Source organism: Myotis yumanensis, unplaced genomic scaffold (assembly GCF_028538775.1).
Source record: "Myotis yumanensis isolate MYYU_CA2020_CCGP unplaced genomic scaffold, mMyoYum1.0.hap1 SCAF_10, whole genome shotgun sequence".
Classification (NCBI taxonomy): Eukaryota; Metazoa; Chordata; class Mammalia; order Chiroptera; family Vespertilionidae; genus Myotis; species Myotis yumanensis.
The window spans coordinates 24,835,030-24,857,543 of NW_027223761.1; the positions used below are offsets into that span (position 1 = coordinate 24,835,030).

The 22,514-nt window shown below is 38.2% G+C and overlaps 1 protein-coding gene across 4 annotated transcripts in view; it reads right to left on the minus strand.

The window, feature by feature from the left end:
* Nucleotides 1–3,725: 3,725 nt before the first annotated feature.
* The window catches only part of BBOX1 (gamma-butyrobetaine hydroxylase 1), a 61,539-nt gene continuing 42,750 nt past the window's right edge, over nt 3,726–22,514 (minus strand). For all 4 annotated transcript variants that reach the window (XM_070426633.1, XM_070426630.1, XM_070426631.1 and 1 more), the window contains exons 5-8: nt 22,194–22,299; nt 11,148–11,344; nt 6,036–6,202; nt 3,726–4,264 (exon numbers count right to left, since the gene is read on the minus strand). In XM_070426633.1, coding sequence (XP_070282734.1) covers nt 4,104–4,264; nt 6,036–6,202; nt 11,148–11,344; nt 22,194–22,299 — 631 coding nt within the window. In that variant the 3' untranslated portion in view covers nt 3,726–4,103. The remainder of the gene's footprint in view (nt 4,265–6,035; nt 6,203–11,147; nt 11,345–22,193; nt 22,300–22,514) is intronic.

The following is a 22,514-nucleotide window of genomic DNA, read 5'->3' on the forward strand; positions in this document are numbered from 1 at the left end:
TCCAATTCCAGAGTTCACACGACTGTTAAATTCTACCTTCTCACATGTGTGTTAACACATGTGCTGTGTGCACTCTTAATTCTCTGTGCCTCTTCTGCCCTTTGATTTGGGAAGTCATTTTCCCATCTTTGCCTAGAAAACTACTATCAATCCTTATTCAACTCAGCTGAAGCTTTCATTAACCTCCTCAGTCTGGTTGGTTATTTCCTATGAACTATTCTGTTATTCTGTTGACATAATGTATCATCATTTATATCCTTGTCTGTTCCCCTACCAGACTATAAGCAGGCACATCTCCAGTCTTTCTGTGTCCTTGGTCTAGCAGAGTGCCTGACACATACAAGTTATGTAATAAATATCTTCTGAATGAATAAAAGTGCAATAAGTCACTTTAGCTTGGCAAGTGCTTGGGGTTTAGATGCTGTGAGTTGATGGGGTTAGGCTCACTCCAGAAAATTACTTGTTTTGGGTTATTGAATGCTGTCTCTTAGAACCAGGCCATGTCCCTTTGAACTCATTTGGCTTTTCATTCTAGGAGTGTTCTTGGGAGAGATGGGACTGAGAAACCAACCCTTCTTTTTGAAGTTCAAAGAAATCAAATGTGTAATATGCTTTGGTAGCTCCAATAGAAAAAGACAAAGAAGGCCCCAGAATGGGGCAGTGTTATAAGGGAAAGGAATGACTGATCTGGCAATGTGAACCATGGATTTAGAAGGCTCAATGCCGGAGTTCAGAGAATCAGAGGGGTGTGCTGACATGGGCTTGGGGCACTCTCGATCCAGACTCCTAGTACTATGGGTGCACTATACGTGCAAAGCATAAGTTAAAACATAGTTGGAAGTAGTGTTCTCACTTTTTCTTAAGGCAACAGGTAGAGCTCTGTAGTGGTGTCAGGACAGGAGGCTTGGGGAGGGCCCAAAATGTGTGGACTAAGGGTCAACATATTTCTGGAATTTCAGCAAATGGTAATACTCAGGCTGCCCTTTTCGGCAGGGGTATGAAAGGGACCAGGCTCACAGGAGTGGGATTTCCATGGCTGCCAGTGACATTGTCTTCCACTATTGGGGACGAGGCAGTGGCCATAGAGGAAACCAAGACCATCAGGTGAAGCTGTCCAGAAGTTCACAGACACCATGTTCACTTATGAGGGTTGCATTTGTCTTGTTTGTTCCTTTCCCAGTTATGAGTTGAAGGCAAGGAATGAGGGGTGCTGGCTCATGGACAGGTGTAAGCTATCCTGGCAGGTCTTGGAATCTTTATTTGTGGCACGAGAAACTTAGGCAGACTAGATTTTCTCTTAATGTGCATGCTTGTGTGTGGTGTCATAACTTATGTTTAAAGGAAATGTTGAAATCACCAGGTCAAGGAGGTGTGGAAATTTGGGTAATAGAATTTGCAGATGACATGATACTGTACATAGAAAACCCTAAGGCAGTGGTTCTCAACCTTCCTAATGCCGTGACCCTTTAATTCAGTTCCTCATGTTGTGGTGACCCCCAATTTCATTGTTACAAATTGAACATGATTAAAGCATAGTGATTAATCATGAAACAATATGTAATTATATATGTGCTTCCCAATGGTCTTAGGCAACCCCTGTGAAGGGGTCATTCGACCCAACAAGGGGTCGCGACCCAGAGGTTGAGAACTGCTGCCCTAAAGACTCCATCAAAAAATTATTAGACTTAGTAAATGAATTCGGCAATGTAGTGGGATACAAAATTAACGCCAAGAAATCTATGGCATTTCTATACACCAATAGTGAACATACAGAAAGAGAGACTAAAAAAGCAATCCCATTTACCATTGCACCAAAAAAAAATTAAGATACCTAGAAATAAACTTAACTAAGGAGGTAAAAGACCTATACACAGAAAACTACAGGACACTGAAAAAAGAGATAGAGGAAGACATAAACAGATAGAAGCACAAACCGTGTTCATGGATTGGTAGAATCAACATCATCAAACTGTCCACACTACCCAAAGCAATCTATAGATTCAGTGCACTCCCCATTAAAATACAAATGGCATATTTCACAGACCAAGAACGAACTTTCCAAAAATTCATCTGGAATGAAAAAAGACCCCAAATAACTGCAGCAATCCTGAGAAAGAAGAACAAAGTAGGTGGGATCTCAATACCAGATATCAAGCTGTATTACAAAGCCACTGTTCTCAAAAGAGCCTGGTACTGGCATAAGAACAGACATATAGATCAATGGAATAGAATAGACAACCCAGAAATTGACCCAAACCACTATGCTCAATTAATATTTGACAAAGAAGGCATGGACTCAAGACTATCTCTTCAATAAATGGTGTTGGGAAAATTGGACAGATACATGCAAAAAAATGAAACTAGACCACCAACTTACACCATACACAAAAGTAAACTCAAAATGGATAAAGGACTTAAACATAAGAAAGGAAACCATAAAAATACTAGAGGAATCCACAGGCAGCAAAATCTCAGACAAATGCTGAAGCAATTTCTTCACTGATACTGCTCCTAGGGCAATGAAAACTAAAGAGAAAACAAACAAATGGGACTACATCAAAATAAAACCATCAACACAGCGCAAGAAACCATCAACAAAACAAGAAAGCCCACTGTATGGGAGAACATATTTGCCAATGTTATCACTGATAAGGGTTTAATTGCCAACATTTACAGGGAACTCATACAACTTAACAAAAGGAAGATAAACAATCCAATAAAAAAAATGAGCAAGGACCTAAATAGATATTTTTTGAAAGAAGACGGAAGGAAGGCCAAGAGACATATGAAAACATGCTCAAAGTCACTAATCATCTGAGAGATGCAAATCAAAATGACAATGCAGTACCATCTCACACCTGTCAGAATGGCTATCATCAACAAATCAACAAACAACAAGTGCTGGAGAGGATGTGGAGAAAAAGGGAACCCTTGTGCCCTGCTGGTGGGAATGCAGACTGTGCAGCCACTGTGGAGAACAGTATGGAGTTTCCTCAAAAAACTAAAAATGGAACTCCCATTTGACCCAGTGATCCCACTTCTAGGAATATATCCTAAGAAATCAGAAATACCAATCAGAATGGATATATGCACCCCTATGTTCATAGCAGCACAATTCACCATAGCTAAGATTTGGAAACAGCCTAAGTGCCCATCAGCAGATGAGTGGATTAAAAAACTGTGGTACATCTACACAATGGAATACTATGCTGTGATAAAAAAGAAGGAATTCTTACCATTTGAAACCTCATGGATGGAACTGGAGAGCATTATGCTAAGTGAAATAAGCCAGTCAGAGAAAGATAAATATCACATCATCTCACTCACTTATGGAATATAATGAACAACATAAACTGATGATCACAAACAGATCCAGAAACAGAGAAGCATCATCAGATTGTCAAACATCAGAGGGAAGGTAGGGAGGATGGGGGTAAAAGGGAGAGATCAACCAAAGGACTTGTATGCATGCATATAAGCCTAACCAATGGACACAGACAACAGGGAGTGAGGGCATAAGTGGGGGGGGTAGAGGGGGATAATGGGGAGATAAGAACACATATGTAATACCTTAATCAATAAAGAAATTAGTCAAGAGAATAAAACAAACCTTTGAAAATATGAACCTTTTCTCAAACATGGTAAAGACAGTCATATGCAGTCACAAAAAAATGAGACCCTATAGGCAATAGTACAAAACCACATTTTATACGAGACAAGTTTTATTTGAAACACAAGCTTTATTTGAAACAAAGGCTTTCTTTAAAAAAGGCGTTATTTGAAGAATGGCTTGATTTGGTACAACACTATTTGTAGGCGTTCTGGAGACTCTCATTTATGAGCAAAAGAATTTAGATCATACATGTGCTACACCAGAAGGGATGCTCTGTTTGGAAAAGAGAGAACACGGCTGCAGACATCTAAAGAGTTGGCATTGGAGATGATTACAAAGAAAAGAAAACTCTCATGAGAAAGGTGACATGTTCAATGCTAAGGAAATTAATATGTAAATGACATGGATCATGGTCCCCGAAGACAAGTATCCTTAGCATATCTTACCAGATACACTCATTGGAATCTAACTGAAATTACAGGCAGGAGATTCAGTTTCTATTCTGGACACTCCGCCTTAAGATGCGAAGCCTTGACATGACCACATCCCAGTCGGCGTAAGCTCCTTCTAGATGGCGGGATATCTCAGTCCCAGCTTCGTAGCTACTGCGGCCATGCAGTAAGCGCCAGTTATCAAAAGTAATCACATCACCTAGACAAAAGATTTTTCAATATGAATAATCATGTCTTTAATGTTTGCAGAGCTAGAAAATGAAAAATATCCGTGCTGCTTAGTTCACATCAAGAAACAGTATGTTTACTTCTTTACATAAAACCTATGCATTCACTTTTCACCCAGATCAGGCCACTGGATACAAATAGCTTTAGACATTTTGACATTTAAACTACACAGCCTGGCCGGCTCCTTGTGAGCACTTATATTGTTTTTACTTAAAGTGTTATCTTTGTGTAAAATGTTTGAGTTGTTCTTCCTGACTGCTATTTATCTCTTACTTAGAAATCTTTGTTTCCAGTATAATAGCATCAAATAATTATAAAGATAATGAACTTCTTGGTTTGTCTTCTATGTTTCTGGTATTTTATATACATTATTTCTAAGCCTTGTAAAAATCCTAAAAAAGAGAGTATTATCTCATCTTTTCATACATGAAAAAACTAGGGCTCCGAGAAATTGAGGGATTTGCCTGAAGCTACAGTGCCATTAAATGGGGAAGCTTGGATTCCAGCTCCTATTTATTTTGTATTTTTCTCCCATGGTATTTCCATTTTACGTTACTGCTCTAAAATTAAGCGTGGTGTGACTGCATAGCAGTCAGTTTATGAAGATTCCTAGTATTACTTTATGATAACACAATCAATTCAAAAAATAATCACAAATGAAAAAAGTCTTCTACTTGGTCAAAGCAGTGGCAGAGAGAAATTATGCTTTTTATTTGAAGCCTTGAGTTTGATGTTGTTTTACTGAGTCAAGATGGTCCAGGAAAAACACAATGCTTTCTGCTCCTTTATTTTTTTTTAAATATATTTTTTTTAATTGAGAGAGGAAGGGAAAGGGATATAGAGATAGAAACATCATCGATAGGCTTCCTCCTGCACGCCCATTACTGGAGACGGAGACCACAACCTGGGCACGTGTCCTGATGGAGAACTGAACCAGTGATCTCTTTGTTCAAAGGTCCACGCTCAACCACTGAGCCACACCAGCCCAGCAAAATAAAGCAGTTCTTGAAGTTTTCCAGCTACTTGAAATAAAGGAGCAGAGCAGGCCAGTGTGGCTCATTGGTTGAGCATTGACCCATGAACCAAGAGGTCACTGGTTTGATTCTCAGGGCACATGCCAGGTTGTGGGCTCGATCCCCAATAGGGGGTGTGCAGGAAGCAGCCGATAATGATTCTCTGTCATCATTGATGTTTCTATCTCTCTCTCCCTCTCCCTTTCTCTCTGAAATAAATAAAAAGAAATGCTTTATTTCTGGTAACACAACATCTACCAGATCAAATAAGTTTAATGAGTAAACATTACTCCTATAGTTTAGAGTGAGAATAATGAGGGTAATTTGATGTCTACCAGGATAGAAGAATTAAGTACAAGCTTCAGTTTGTATTGATTGGCTATCAGGGTAGAAAATATAAGTCATCAGTCTTGACCTCAGACATGAGATTTCCTTAGGTTTATAGCTTATCTTTCAGGTATTAATTCTTTAGGTTGGAGTTATTAAATTTTTCTGTGCTTAAGCAATACCTATGAGCTTGTTAAACATGAATATTTTAAAGCCTGGGGAGTCAATAAAGTGGGAGTGGGGGCTGGGAGTCTGCTCTTTAAGCAAGCTGGCTGCTCCCCAAGATTCTACTGTAAGTGTTCCACATTCGGTGCTTGAGCAAAACAGCTCTCTACTGCTCTAAATGGTGAAGGTTGAAGGAAATACATCCTTTCAGTTGTTTGAGAAAACGTGTTCACTGACCTGGATTCATCTTAAAAGTGAACTTGGATTCTTTACAGTTCATGAGGTCCACAAACTCCTTCAGAGCAGCATAAAAGGGCTGAACCTTTTCAACAGGCACATCGAATATCGTGTCTCTCGTTGCATTATTGAAGTTGATCCGAATCACTTGGCCTTTATCATCTAATCTGTTTTTTTTTGAAAGAGAAAAAGTTAAACATATAAGTCATAAAATATCGATTTACATTTATAAGGATCAATTTGTCTTGGGAGATGTTTCTGAAATACAGTATTAAAGAATGCAAGCACATGTACAGAAAAAGTTAATGTTATCTGTTAAATAAAAACAATGTATTTATTTCTTTTTTCATTTAGAGAGTATTTTTTAAAATCTACCCCATAAGTTCCAGAATGATTCAAATTAATTTAAAATAAGCATTACCGAAGACTATCATTATAAAGTTTTTACGTTTGGAGAAACAAATTCATTCTTCATTCTTTAAAATAGTAGCTTTTACATTACTAAATTATTTTTATGTTATACTTCAGAAATTGGGCTTTTAAGCCTGATTTTATTGGAATATTATTGGAAAGAAAGACCTGTTTTTTAAAAGTTTGAAATATTCTTTTCTAACTCAATCCCTAGTTTACAGATGAGGAAACTGAGGGACAGAGAAAAGAAGAGACTAGCCTAAGGTAGATTCTTTGAATCTTTCTACCTGTGGCACCCTTTGTTCCATCCTCCATATTACTGACAAGGATGCCATGACTTTTAAACTTCTTTGGGGTTTTTTGTTTTAGCCACTCTGGTGATCAGTTATTTTTTAAAATATATTTTTACTGATTTCAGAGAGGAATGGAGAGGGAGAGAGCGATAGAAACACCAATGATGATGCCTCTTGCATGCCCCACACTGGGGATAGAGACCACAACCCAGGCATGTGCCCTAACCGGGAATTGAACCATGACCTCTTGGTTCATAGGTGGATGCTCAACCACTGAGCCCTGATACCAGCTGTGCAGTTATTTTTTCACTAATATCATAATTCCTTGATGGGAATGGTTATGGTAATTATGATCTGTCTCTTTTAGAGTGAAAGGAACTTTGTGATTCATTAATCAAATGCAATAAGAATTGTGTGTCTTGCCATGACTGGTTTGGCTCAGTGGATAGAGCGTCGGCCTGTGGACTGAAGGGTCCCAGGTTCGATTCCAGTCAAGGGCATGTACCTTGGTTGCGGGCACATCCCCAGTGGGAGGTGTGCAGGAGGCAGCTGATAGATGTTTCTCTCTCATTGATGTTTCTAACTCTATTCCTCTCCCTTCCTCTCTGTAAAAAATCAATAAAATATATTAAAAAAAGAATTGTGTGTCTCATGGTATATTGTGCTAAGCTTTAATTTCTGAGGGTTCACATACATAAGCAAAAATAATCAGTTTTCTGTGTGTGTGTGTGTGTGTGTGTGTGTAACACAGTCTCTGTCTCCTTTCACCTAGTATTTAGTCTCTATCTGAGAAAACAAGACACATTTATTATTTGACATTCTCTGCAATGACATGAGGGGAAATAGAAAGCAAATTAGTTATAAGGTCTATAGAAGACATTGAAAAATGTTAGAGGAGATAAATAGCTGGCATCTTGAAAAGCTGCCTATGACCTTATAACATAAAAAATACTTTAATATGTAAAAGCTTTGTAAGAAGGAAATCATGTGTGCAATAACAGAATAAAAGGAAGGTCCCAATGCAGGATTACAAGCTAAGGAAAGGTTAAAAGCTCTCCCAAACGAGGAATGACTGGCTATATATTAACTATACAAGCCAAGAATTTAAATATAAACTAGCACCATGGTAACTATAAACCAAAAGAGATCATCAGTGATGCCAGCACCAGAACACAATGAAAGGACTGTAGCATCACCTCCTACAATCTGCTGGGGCTGTGAGTCCCCTTCACTACTTAGAGTATTATGTCTCATTGAGAGATAATGATACTTGATGGGACTTCTTGAACTTGTTGAGGAAATGGCACTATGGTGTTGTCCACTACATCACATTTTATGAGGATGGGCAGTAAAAATTTATTTCAGATTAGAAGCATCTTGAATCTTGCAAATTAAATATGTCCCCCTCTTTCTTTGGTCTCTAGAAATTTAGAGCTGAAATCTATTACCAGTATACTAGTATGTGTTGAACTTTATGGACATTCTAGCTAGCTAAAATTTATTCTGCCCTTTCTGAGTCAGAAGGTGGCATTCATTGATTTTCTCTATTCATTCCTACTTCAATGGTATGTGGTAGGTATTAAATTACTCCCTTTTTACTGGCTGCCTTTTTACCATGGGTTAGTCAGCATAAGTCACTTTACCAAAATCGTAAAACTAGGGAAGGAGTTTTATTTATGTGATTGAATTTGAAACCACTAAGAAGCAATGCTATAACTTAATCTCACTATTATTATTTTTTGTCCAAGTTTTTTTATTTGTTTATTTTTTCTTGTACTGTACCTAACTCTGTCAACAGCCTCCAAGTCTTTTTGTACTAGATAGAGCATAAACATCTCAAAAGAATTATAGCACTTAAAAACATAGAAGATGAAATGAACCCAAATGCAGAGATGACCAAGGCCCTTGATTAACTAAAAACCCTCATTGTTTCATCTCCTATTGTTAAAAATACATTTTTGAGTGAGTTAATGTTAACCATTTGATATTCTCTAGGGATGCTCTGAGACCTTGAAAATGGTCAAATTTTGGAATTTTATTACCAAAAATAACAAAGCCAAATCATGATTCAGATGGTGAACATTCAGGTAATTTCACTCAATAGCTAAATTTTTGGCCTCTCTTCACTAGCCTTGCAGAATCGGCAAACATATTGGGCCACAACAAAATTAACAGTTGTCATGGGTCCCCCACCCCCATTGGATCCCCTCGGATAAGTCTAGTACCTACCTGACAGCATATATAGTTATTACAGAATTATTGACTATATTACCTGAGCAGTACTTCACATCCCCATGACTACTTTGTAACTACTTAATCTCTTTACTTTTCAACCATCCTCTTCAACCCCTCTCATTGACAGTCAGCAATTTATTATCTGTATCTATGAGTCTGTTTCTGTTTTGTTTGTTTGTTTATTTTGTTCTGCAGATGCCACATAGAAGTGAAATCATATAGTATTAGTTGTTCTTTGTCTGTCATAGGTTTTTAAGGTAACTTTTGAACAGTTAAAACTGTCATGATAAAACTGGTAATCCAAGAGTTAGTTCTTCTCTTTCTCATCTCAATGACTGACCTCTCAGAGATGTTATCTTGATCTAGAGTTTATTTTTGACCTCTTTCTCTCACATCCTTCATCTACTATGTCAGAAAAATACGCTGTTTTGTCTTACAAAATATGTCCCCAAACGAGTGCGTCTCCACACTTCCACCATCACCATTTGGACCACTCATGTTCAAGGCACCCTCTCCTCTAACTTGAAGTCCCGCAGTAGCTTCCTAACTGGTCTTCCTGTGCCAATCCTTGCTCTTCTACACTCCATTCAACCCAGCAGCCAGGGTGATGGGTTTAAAATGTACATAAGTTTGTATAAACGCAAATGTCTCTCTTTTGGTCAAAATCTTGCAGCAGCTCCTATTTCATTAACAGTGAAAGCCAATGACTTCCAATGGATAACAAGGCTCTTCATGGACTTCCCCCCATTTGACCTCCTCTCCTAATACTCAGCTCTACCCTGGCCCTTGGCTTGATTGATTGCACCAGACATGCTATTAGGCCTTCTCAAATCCTTTGCTCTAGCTGTTTCAGGAAATGCTTACCTCTGAGTAATCTTCTTCATTGCTTTAAGTTTTTGCTTAAATATCACCTACTCAGTAAAGCTTTCCTCACCACATTATTTAATCATGCAAGTTCTCTCCTCCCTAAGTATTTGGTCTTACAGATTCTCCTTATCTTGCCCTACTTTTCCTTTTTTCTCTTCAGTACATGAAAATGTTTTAACATTCATTGTAATTTATTCATTTGTTTTAAAATTTCTTATTCTCCCATTGACTGTAAGCAGGGATCTTTGTTTTGTTCACTGATGTATGCCAAGCACCAAGAAGAGTGGCTGGCCTCCATAAATATTTGTTGAATGAATAAATGAAGGCTCTATTGTGTATATAAGACAACTGAGTTAGTACACTGGGAATCTGCTTATTTATTAAATGAGTTTACTTTCATAGTATCTGGCTATGTCTCCTGAAAGAAGAATATAAACTCAATTCTAAAATTGGAAACACCCCACAATCCACCAATGGGATCTTATTAAATAAACCATATCCTAGAAACACAGTGTAAAATAATTTTTTAAATAGAAGGATACATTTGTGGCCTTTGTAGATACTTAAAAAATTATGATCAGATAATGTCCGATGAAAAGAGAACACAAAACGTTCCATGTAGGGAACATATGATATTTGTTGGCATCGATTTGGGAAGACATCCTGTTTCATTCTCAGTCCATGTGGTTCAGATGAGGCTGTCTTTGCCCCGGGAATGAACATGTGACCTAGGAATGGTTAATAAGAATTGTCTGACTTTCTGTCTATGGAGATTGCTTCAAGGATACACTTGGACACAAATTGGGCAGTGAGTCATTTAGCTTTGTTGTGGCTATTGGGAAATAAACACTTTCTCTGTGCTGTGTTTACCAGCTCTCAGGATAATGAAAACTTGGAACTTCCATCGATTATCTTTGAAAATGAAGCCAACACAGAGGATGGCAAAGCTAAGAGGTGAAGAAAAAAATAGATCAATTTCAGATAACACTGTTTTAACTCCTGGATCTGTCTCATCATTAGATTCTTCTACTTCTGGCTGAAAGTGTTCTGACTAGCACAATCATACTGATCATAACTAGGTAGAACTTATGTTTTAAAAACTAAGTAAAAATTAAGTGTATATGAAGTCTTAGTTATGTCTCATATGAAATGTGATAATTTTTTTATGGTGGAAAAATTCTTTTTCACTGTAATAAAAAGTAGAGCTCTGGCATTAACTGAAGCTTTCTGTGTTTTAGCTTTAGGTTAATGAAGCTTTTGCTATCAGCTGTTGTATTACTGTGAGTAATTTTTAAATAACTCTTACTCTATAATTTTGTGTTTGGATTGCACAGAGAAATCGCAGTAATCCACTCCAATATCTGTGAAGTCCACAAAGGTAGAGGACAAAATCTGGAATGCACGAGGATTTTTTTCCTTGAGCTGTCGGCATACGTTAAATCCATCTACAATTTCTGAATCACCCCCGGTGACTGTTTGTTTTATGCAGTGCAGAAGCTGAACCTATAAAAAGAAATAGAGAAATAGGTTTTTAAATGACACGTACTCACATATTTTTTACACTGCATTAAAGAAAGCTACAGGAAGGTATGGATGCACTAAAATCAACAAACCTTTTTTATCTGTCTTTGGGTCATCAAAGGGGCTGGGGAGAAAAGTTGCTCGCCATCAATACTTTATAGTTCAAAAATTGTTTCAGTTGAAGGCATGGACATGGATATACTAATGTTCATTAGCAAACAAAAGGCACAGATGAAAATAGGGGCAGGGAGCTAGCACTTCACGTTGGAGTATTTATGCACCTCCCCTTGGCCTTACAAAGGAGGTGGGACCTAATCTGGGTCAAGGAGGGTGGATATGATTTTGAATACGTAGAATAGAATGGAGAGAGCAAATCAGGTGGCAGCAATGACGGGTATGCAAAAATGCACACTTCCCTGGGCATCAAAAAGTTTGGCTGCAGTAGAGGATCACTCCTGGGAATGGTAGATGCACTTGGAAAGTCAATTTGGAACCTCATCATGGAGAGTCTTGAATATTAGATGAAGGGTATTGGACTTTGTTTTGTGCTCAGAGGAGAGTCGTTAAAGGCTTTTGAATATGGAAGTAAAGACTGAATTAAACAATTTCAGTCCAGTGGTGATATATGGGATAAATTTTTAAGGTGGGAACTACTGAGAGTGTTATGTGACAGTTCATATGGACGGATAAGAAGCTAATGATGGCCCTGGCTGGTTTGGCTCAGTGGATAGAGAGTTGGCCTACAGGCTGAAGGGTCCCAGGTTTGATTCCAGTCAAGGGCACATGCCCGGGTTGCAGGCTCGATCCCTAGAAGGAGGTGTGCAGGAGACAGCCAATCAATGATTCTCTCTCATCATTGATGTTTCTATCTCTCTCACCCTCTTTCTTCCTCTCTGAAATCAATAAAAATATTTTAAAAAGAAGCTAATGATGAGGGATATGAGGATGAATAAACCTAAGAAACATTGGGAATGAGAAACCAAAAGGAGAATATTAGTTATTTTTATTAAGATTTAGAAGGAAACGTTAAACATTATTTCATTTTGTAAAGCAAAACATAGTAAAATTTTAAAAATAATTTCTTTTATTAAGCAGAGTTTGTTTTCTTTGGTTATGTGACTCCTTTTGGTAAGTCAGCATGGGTGGATTATTTTTAATAACTAAATTTAGACCCTGACTTTCTGCTTAGAGAGACTAACACCATTCAGCTGTGAAAACTTTATTCTTACAGTGTGGAATAAAAATAAAAACCAATGTCTGGCAGTTCTTATTGAAAAGAAGAAGCAAATATGATCAAATACCCAGACTAGGGAATAATTATGAGTGGGGGAAATATCGATTTAGCTTGCTTATCTCCATAGATTGTCTAGAACAATGCCATCTATTTGAACTTCCTGTAATGATGGAAATGTAGTGTCTAGTCCCACATGGCTACTGTGCACTTGAAATGTGGTTAGTATGACCAAGGAGCTGAATTTTAGATTTTATTTAATAATAAATAATTTAAATTAAAATTTAAAAAGTCATTTGTGGCTCATGACTCCTGTAGGAAATAGTGCAGGTCTAGACCACAATCCTCCACCCTCCCAAAACTGCATACATTTTCTCAATGTTTTAAATCTTATGCATACTTGTTCTCAAACTATGATTGTATGATTTACATTTATTAAGTCCTCACTCCTGTCCTTAGAATTTTATACTTTCATCTTCATTTTATAGGTGAAGAAGCTGAGACCTAGAGTTGAAAAATTCAACCAGCTAGTAAAACTCAGCTAATCCATGGTAACACTGCTATTCAAACTTTGGTCTATTTGCCTCGAAATCCTCATACAGCAACTTCCTTTCCTATAAAGAGAGAAACCTCTTTATAGCACTCCTAATAATTCAGTATTGTGTGATTTGTGTCTCTGTGGTTTGTAAATGTAAACTTTCATCTTAGATTGATGATGCCTTATTTTCTGATCTTAGGAGAAAACTGGTCTAAATTAATAATAATTCAGTCCTTAAGTTGATGCTGTTTTCTTTTAAACTAAAAAAACAAACACACGAGAACTTGGCTGGAGATCCTGGCTAGGCTGCTGATCAACTGAAGGCTGTCTCCTGTCATTCCTTCTTCACCGACTCCGTCCACACCTTTGGGAACCCCTGGACCTGCTGGGGTTGGACCCCAACATCTGGTGCCCGAACAGGAACCCTTAGTGCCTGGTACGTTGTGCCTTGCTCTGTTGTATTTTGTGCCTTTAAATCAACGCAGCAGATCCAAGCAACAGCAGCCCCCTGATCACCACAGCCTCCTGATCACCGCAGCCTCCTGATCACCACACCCTCTGTCTGTGGAACAGCAACTGTACGTGAAGCCTCCCCCCACCAGCCAGAAGAGCCAACACAGCTGTGAACAACACCCACCAGAGGAGCTGCTGCCAACTGGAAAGCAGCTGCTACCGCAACCGTCTGAGCAGCAACCACAACCCAAGGAGCCCCTGCCACCCAGGGAGCAGCCACTGAACACCTCAACATCTACATATGTCAGCGAGATCAAACATGGGTAGGCAAAGAAACCCCCAAAGGAAAGAAAAGGAGGACTCGCCAGAAAAGCAGCTAAGTGAGACAGAGATATGCAACATGACGGAAAAAGAATTCAGAATAAGGTTCCTAGAGTACATGCACCACATGTTCAAGAAGCAAGAAGAAACAGATGAAAAACTCAACTACTTATGCAAGAAGCTAGAAGAAACAGATGAAAAAATCAACAACTTAAGTAAGTCCCAAGAAGAAATGAAGAGTGACATAGCTTCAATAAAAAACTCCATTGAAAGTATCAACAGTAGACTGGGAGAAGCGGAGGACCGAATTAGTGAATTAGAAGACAAGGAAGCAAAACACACTCAAACTGTACGGCAAATGGAGAAAAAAATTAAAAGACAGGAGGAGAGCCTAAGGGAGCTTTGGGACAACATGAAACGAAACAACATACGAATAATAGGGGTGCCAGAACAACAGAAAGACGAACATGGATTAGAAAACCTATTCGAAGAAATAATATCAGAAAACTTCCCTGAGGTGGGGAAGAAAAAAGTCACACAAGCCCAGAGAGTCCCAAACAAGGTGAACCCGAAAAGACCCACACCAAGACACATCATAATTACCATGGCAAATGTTCAGGATAAAGAGAGAATCTTACAGGCTGCAAGAGAGAGACGGAAAGTAACATACAAGGGATCTCCCATTAGATTATCAAATGATTTCTCAACAGAAACACATCAGGCCAGAAAAGAATGGACGGAAATCTACAAAGTGATGCAAAGCAAAGGACTGAATCCAAGAATACTCTATCCAGCAAGGCTATCATTCAAAATTGAAGGGGAAATAAGAAGCTTCACAGACAAAAAAGGGCTAAGGGAGTTTATCACCACCAAGCCAGCCATGCAAGAAATGCTAAAGGGACTGGTGTAAAAAGAAGAAATATCAAGCTCAGAAAGAAAACAGCCACACACACACACACAAAAAGAAATGGCTACAAACAAATACCTTTCAATAATAACTTTAAATGTAAATGGACTAAATGCTCCAACCAAAAGACATCGAGTGGCTGAATGGATAAAAAAACATGACCCATACATCTGCTGTCTACAAGAGACCCACCTCATTAGAAGGGACTCACACAGACTGAAAGTGAAGGGATGGAAAAATATCTTTCACGCAAATGGAAAGGAAAAGAAAGCTGGGGTAGCAATACTTATATCTGACAAAGTACATCTCAAAGTGAAGGCCATAACCAGAGATAAGGAAGGCCACTTCATAATACTAAAGGGATCAATACAACAAGAAGATATAACCCTGGTAAACATATATGCACCCAATGCAGGAGCACCCACATACATAAGAAAACTTCTGGAAGATATCAGGGGAGAGATCGACAACAATACAATCATAGTAGGGGACTTTAATACACCACTGACATCACTGGATAAATCCGCTAGACAAAAACTCAGCAAAGAAACAGCAATCCTAAATGACTCACTAGATCAGATGGACTTAATTGACATCTTCAGAACACTTCACCCCACAGCTGCGGAATATACATTCCTCTCAGGTGCTCATGGGACATATTCAAAAATAGACCACATATTGGGTCACAAGCAAAGTCTCCACAAATTCAAGAAGATTGAAATCATAAAAAGCTTCTTCACAGACCACGATGGCATAATGTTAGAAATAAACTACAATAAAAACAACCCAAAATACTCAAACACTTGGAAGCTGAATAGCATGTTATTAAATATTGATTGGGTTACCGATGACATCAAAGAAGAAATTAAAAACATCCTGGACACTAATGACAATGAAAACACAACAATCCAAAACCTCTGGGACACAATGAAAGCAGTCCTGAGAGGGAAGTTTATAGCTCTACAGGCCTATCTCAAAAAACAAGAAAAAATGGTAGTAAATCATCTAACTCTACAGCTCAAAGAATTAGAAAGAGAGCAACAAGAAAACCCCAGAGTGAGCAGAAGGAAGGAGATAATAAAGATTAGAGCAGAAATCAATGAAATAGAGACCAAAAAAACAATACAGAAAATCAATGAAACCAAGAGCTGGTTCTTTGAAAGGATAAACAAGATTGACAAACCCCTAGCCAGGCTCACCAAGAAGCAAAGAGAGAGGTCCCAAATAAACCAAATCAGAAATGATAGAGGCGAAATAACAACAGACCCCACAGAAATACAAATGATTGTTAAACAATACTACGAGCAACTCTACTCCAACAAACTGGACAACCTGGAGGAAATGGACAAATTCCTAGAAAAATACAACATTCCAAAACTCAATCAGGAAGAATCTAAAAACCTCAATAGGCCAATAACTATGGAAGAAATTGAAGCAGTCATCAGAAAGCTTCCAGCAAACAAAAGCCCAGGGCCAGACGGCTTCACAGGGGAGTTCTACCAAACATTCAAGGAAGAACTAAAACCTACCCTCCTCAGACTACTACAAAAAATTCAAGAGGAAGGAACGCTTCCAAGCTCATTCTATGAAGCCAGCATCACCCTAATACCAAAACCAGGTAAAGACATCACAATGAAAGAGAATTACAGGCCAATATCCCTCATGAACATAGATGCCAAAATCCTCAACAAAATCTTAGCAAATCGGATCCAGCAGTACATCAGAAGGATCATACACCATGACCAAGTAGGATTCATCCCAGAGATGCAAGGATGGTACAACATCCGTAAATCAATAAATGTGATACATCACATAAACAAATTGAAAGAAAAAAACCACATGGTCATATCAATTGATGCAGAAAAAGCATTCGACAAAATCCAACACCCATTTTTGATAAAAACTCTCAGAAAGGTGGGAATAGAAGGATCATACCTCAACATAATAAAAGCCATATATGACAGGCCCACAGCCAACATCATACTCAATGGACAAAAACTAACACCATTTCCCCTAAGAACAGCAACAAGACAGGGATGCCCACTCTCACCACTCCTGTTCAACATAGTACTGGAAGTATTAGCCATTGCAATTAGGCAAGAAGAAGGAATAAAAGGCATCCAAATTGGAAAAGAGGAAGTAAAACTGTCCTTATTTGCAGATGACATGATATTATACATACAAAACCCTAGAGACTCCATCAAAAAGCTACTAGACTTAATACATGAATTTGGCAATGTAGCAGGATACAAAATTAACCCCAAGAAATCTGAGGCATTTCTATACACCAACAGTGAACTTTCAGAAAGGGAGATCAGAAAAACAATCCCATTTACCATCGCACCAAAAAAATTAAGATACCTAGGAATAAACTTAACTAAAGAGGTTAAAGACCTCTACTCAGAAAACTACAGGACGTTGAAAAAAGAGATAGAGGAAGACATAAACAGATGGAAGAACATACCATGTTCTTGGATTGGTAGAATCAACATCATTAAAATGTCCATACTACCCAAAGCAATCTATACATTCAACGCACTTCCCATTAAAATACCAATGGCCTTCTTCAAAGATCTAGAACGAACTCTCCAAAAATTCATCTGGAATAAAAAAAGACCCCGAATAGCTGCAACGATCCTGAGAAAGAACAAAGTAGGTGGGATCTCAATGCCAGATATCAAGCTGTATTACAAAGCCACTGTTCTCAAAACTGCCTGGTACTGGCACAAGAACAGACATATAGATCAGTGGAATAGAATAGAGAGTCCAGAAATTAGCCCGAACCAATATGCTCAATTAATTTTTGACAAAGGAGGCATGAACATACAATGGAGCCAAGATAGTCTCTTCAATAAATGGTGTTGGGAAAATTGGACAGACATATGCAAGAAAATGAAACTAGACCACCAACTTACACCATACACAAGAATAAACTCAAAATGGATAAAGGACTTAAATGTACGACAGGAAACCATAAAAATTCTAGAAGAATACAAAGGCAACAAAATCTCAGACATATGCCAAAACAATTTCTTCACTGATACAGCTCCTAGGGCAGTTGAAACTAAAGAGAAACTGAACAAATGGGACTACATCAAAATAAAAAGCTTCTGCACAGCAAAAGAAACCATCAACAAAACAACAAGAAAACCCACCTCGTGGGAAAACATATTTGCCAACGTCATATCTGATAAGGGCTTAATCTCCAAAATTTATAGGGAACTCATACAACTTAACAAAAAGAAGATAAACAATCCAATCAAAAAATGGGCAAAGGATCTAAATAGACACCTTTCAAAAGAGGACATTCAGAAAGCCAAGAGACATATGAAAACATGCTCAAAGTCACTAATCATCCGAGAGATGCAAATCAAAACAACAATGAGGTACCATCTCACACCTGTCAGAATGGCCATCATCAACAAATCAACAAACGACAAGTGCTGGAGAGGATGTGGAGAAAAAGGAACACTTGTGCACTGCTGGTGGGAATGCAGACTGGTGCAGCCACTATGGAAGGCAGTATGGAGGTTCCTCAAAAAATTGGAAATGGAACTCCCATTTGACCCTGTGATCCCACTACTAGGAATATATCCCAAGAAACCAGAAACACCTATCAGAAAGGATATATGCACCCAGATGTTCATAGCAGCACAATTCACCATAGCTAAGATCTGGAAACAGCCTAAGTGCCCATCAGTAGATGAATGGATTAGAAAACTGTGGTACATCTACACGATGGAATACTATGCTGCTGTTAAAAAGAAGGAACTCCTACCATTTGCAACATCATGGATGGAACTGGAGAGCATTATGCTAAGTGAAACAAGCCAGTCAATGAAGGAAAAATACCACATGATCTCACTCATTCATGGATAATAAAGACCATTACAAACTTTTGAACAATAATAGATACAGAGGCAGAGCTGCCTCAAACTGATTGTCAAACTGCAGTGGGAAGGCCAGAGAGAGTTGGGGGGCAGGAGGGAGGGGAGTAAGAGATCAACCGAAGGACTTGTATGCATGCATATAAGCATAACTAATGGACATAAGACACTGGGGGGTAAGGGAGGGTAGTGGTTTGTCAAGGGCGGGGGGGGGGGGGGAAAGGATACTTATGTAATACCCTTTGTAATACTTTAAGAGGAAAATAAAAAAAAAAAAAATAAAAATAAAAAAAAAATAAAAAAACAAACACACATGTGCCAAAGCTGACCAAATCATTGTAGAAAACCATCTCATCACCAGGGCACTGAGGGGTGAAGCAGCATGATTAAAAATAAGATAAAATGAAAATCTCCACTTAAAATACACTAAACTCCAAGAAGGCAAAACAATAGCATAACTTTGTCTCTGGGAGAATAAAAATGTTCCTTAAATCCTTTTAGATTTTGCCATAATGAAGTCATAGAATATTTCAAATATAAATCTTTAAAAAAGGTCAACTGATGCCTTTTACATATGGCAAGGCCAAGTAATAATCTTCTCTTCTATATTTACATTTTAATGCAATCTTATGAAAGAAAAAAGGTGATGGAGCCAGACGACACTTTCACTACTAATTCAAGAGGAAAATATATGCATGATGTGTATAAAACCCAATTTTATTTCATGTAAGTCATACAGAACCAAAAATATTTTCTTTCTAAATGTTGCTTTATGGCAGCATGTGACTTCTGGCCCAGACAGAGAAGTCGGTGAAGCAACATCTGTGTTTCATTTGAGCCGTGTCTCCTCGTCCCTGCCCCGTATGATCCAAATTGATCAAACGGAACTCTCAACAGGTAACTTATCCAGATCATTTCATTTGTACTGGAAAAACATAGACTAATTCTGTTTGTTAGGAAAACATGGGAACTTAGGGACAAAACCCCCTCAATAATTCAAAATGGAAACTTGAACAGTACACAAACAGTGCCTACATTTTAATGATTCCTCTGCTAGAATTTAGACATTTCAAGAATCATCTTTTATTTTAAAAATCTCCCATTGGGTCATTACTTTTAGATGTTTCATTTGCTGATGGGAGACAGGCACACTTTTGTGGCATTTCTTTACCTCTTTATAGCATATCTGTTACATCTCTATTGCAGGTAAGGTGCTGGGTTAAGTCTTGAGATATAGAGAAGTCTAAAATTAAGTTCCATATTTAAAGAGTTTGTAATATATGATAATGTGTATAAATAAACATCACATTATATCAGTTATGGAAATTTGAAACTCCGACTCCAGGACTTTCACTCCATATTGTGCAGTGAAAATTGGAGGCCCAAGTTCAAGTTCAAGTTCCCTATTCATCAGATGTCACCCTGTGAAAGTATTTAGCCTTGCTATGCATCATTTCCTCGTTTGACATAAAAAAGACATGATCTATTCTGTCTACCTTAAAGGAATGTAGCAGATAAAGTGGTATAAGTAAAAATACTTTGAAGGAATATAAAATGCTGTGAAAATGTCAAACATTATACTTCAGGAATATTTATGAAGTCATTTAGTCACTTTTTCATGGGCTAACAATTTTAACCCAGAAACAAAACCTAAACTCATAAAAACAAACAAACAAAAAAACAGCAGATAATTAAAAAATTCAAATAAAAGCTTTCTAGTTTGATTTTTAAAACTTTATTCCATCTAACTTCTCCAACCTATCTTGAGCAGATGAATGGGGCTGATTAGCTTGGCTTTTAACCCCAAGGGTTTTAGAAAATTTCTAGATCACAGTTAGAACAAATCACATTGTGTGTCTCTTCCTGACTCCAAACTCCATCTAAAAAGGTAATTAGAATGGCCATTTCAGTATCATTTCGTTCAAAGAAATCATGTGGTATCCTCTCAACAAAATAATTTAAAATATGAAGTCATATTCTAGACTAGCTTAGTTAATGCAGGTGAGGACAATGGGTAACAAGAAGGGCACAGAGAAATTGTGTTCAGTCAACGTGTTAACAAAAACACAGACTAATTTTGATTTTTATCCATTTTACCTTCATTAACTAGAGAATTAACCCAAATTTCCACTTCCGTTTACTCTTGAAGATACGGATTTCTGTGTAATATTTCATTGTCCTATTTAACTCTAAAAATAGAAACAAGCCCAACTGGTGTGGCTCTGTGGTTGAGCAACAACCTAGGAACCAAGAAGTCATGGTTCAATTCCCGGTCAGGGCTTATATCTGGGTTGCGGACTAGCTCCCCAGTGTGGGGTGTGCAGGTGGCAGCTGATCAATGATTCTCTCTCATCATTGATGTTTCTATTTTTCTCTCCTCTCTGAAATCAGTAAAAATATATTAAAAAATAGAAACAAAATATCTTTTTAAAGGTAGTTTCCTGACCATATATTTTTCGGTTTAGCAAAACGGTGCTTTTGCAAAAAAATGTAGCTGGTTTACTAAAATGACAGTTTCTCAATAACATAGTGGAAGAGGATCCTAGACGTTCTCCCGAGAGATTTGTGGCTCCACGCTGAAAATCCTCCCTGATGAGGAATCTGATAGATGGGAGAGTAGATGGTTTTCCAAACTAGCCAGGGTTGCTCTGCTCCATGCATTTACACCCCCTTTGTAGTCTGTCTTTGCAGCTTCTCCCATAAAAGGTGAACTCTGCTTCCTCACTTCTTGAATCTGGGTTGAACTTATGATTTACTTTGACCAAAAAGCATAGCAGAAGTGACATTATGTTGGTTACTAGCCTAAATCTTGAGAGGCTTTGTATATTTGGTTTGCTCTCTGGAAACTCTGCCAGCTGCCATGTGCATAAGCCTGAATTAGCCAGCTGGAGTACGATATGATAGAGCAAGTGGGACAGGGACAAGCCATCTCAACCATCACCTCGGTCAACCAGCCCCAGCCGACTCAGCAGCAGCAGCAGCAGCAGAACTGCCCAGATGAACGCAGCCCAAACTGTAAAAACATGACCTAAGTAAGTAAGTGGCTGTTCTTTTAAACCACTAAGCTAGGGAGATGGTGTTCTTTTTGTGTTTGTTTGTTTTGTAATAGCTAATTAATATGAATGATGGTCATATGACTTTGTGGGGGAAATCTACATTGTGTTCCCTTGTTTTATTTTTTCTTTTAACTCTCTTGCGTCTGGTAAATGTGCAAAAAGACCTCAAGATGTACTGCTGTGGTAAAATGTATTAGCAAAGCCAAAAGTGCCACTAGTTACAGGAACAAACAAAACATGTTAAGAAATATACATGAGAATCTTTTATCCCTTGGGAATGGGAAGCTATTCAGGATTTAGGTACAGAGATATTATGAGGTTGGATTGTATTTGGAGAAAGCATAGGACAAATTCGCTATATAATATGATCGTCTAGGCTCTGAATAGAGGATATTGGTCCTTGGCCTGCCCTGTGGAATGTGGCGAGGCTCACCTTACCCCAGGTGGGTGATGGAGCGCTGGGTAATCAGTGTGAAAGCTGAGCTTCCCAGTTGTGTAAGCCACATTGTTTGCGTCGATTTTGTCTTGCACCTGCCAAGTATGTCTGTAAAATACAAGAAACATATGTTTAAACAGGCTGTAACTGAGCCAGAGGAAATGTGTTAAAATGAACTTGATACATGGGGGGAATGGAAACTTTTCATTTTATGAAATAATTCCCATAATGGTGATGAGCCAAGGAAGACGAGTCTGACCTTTCTTTGTCTAAAGTAACCATTTCCGAATTAGCATCTCTTCACTGCTCTTCTCCTCTCCAAA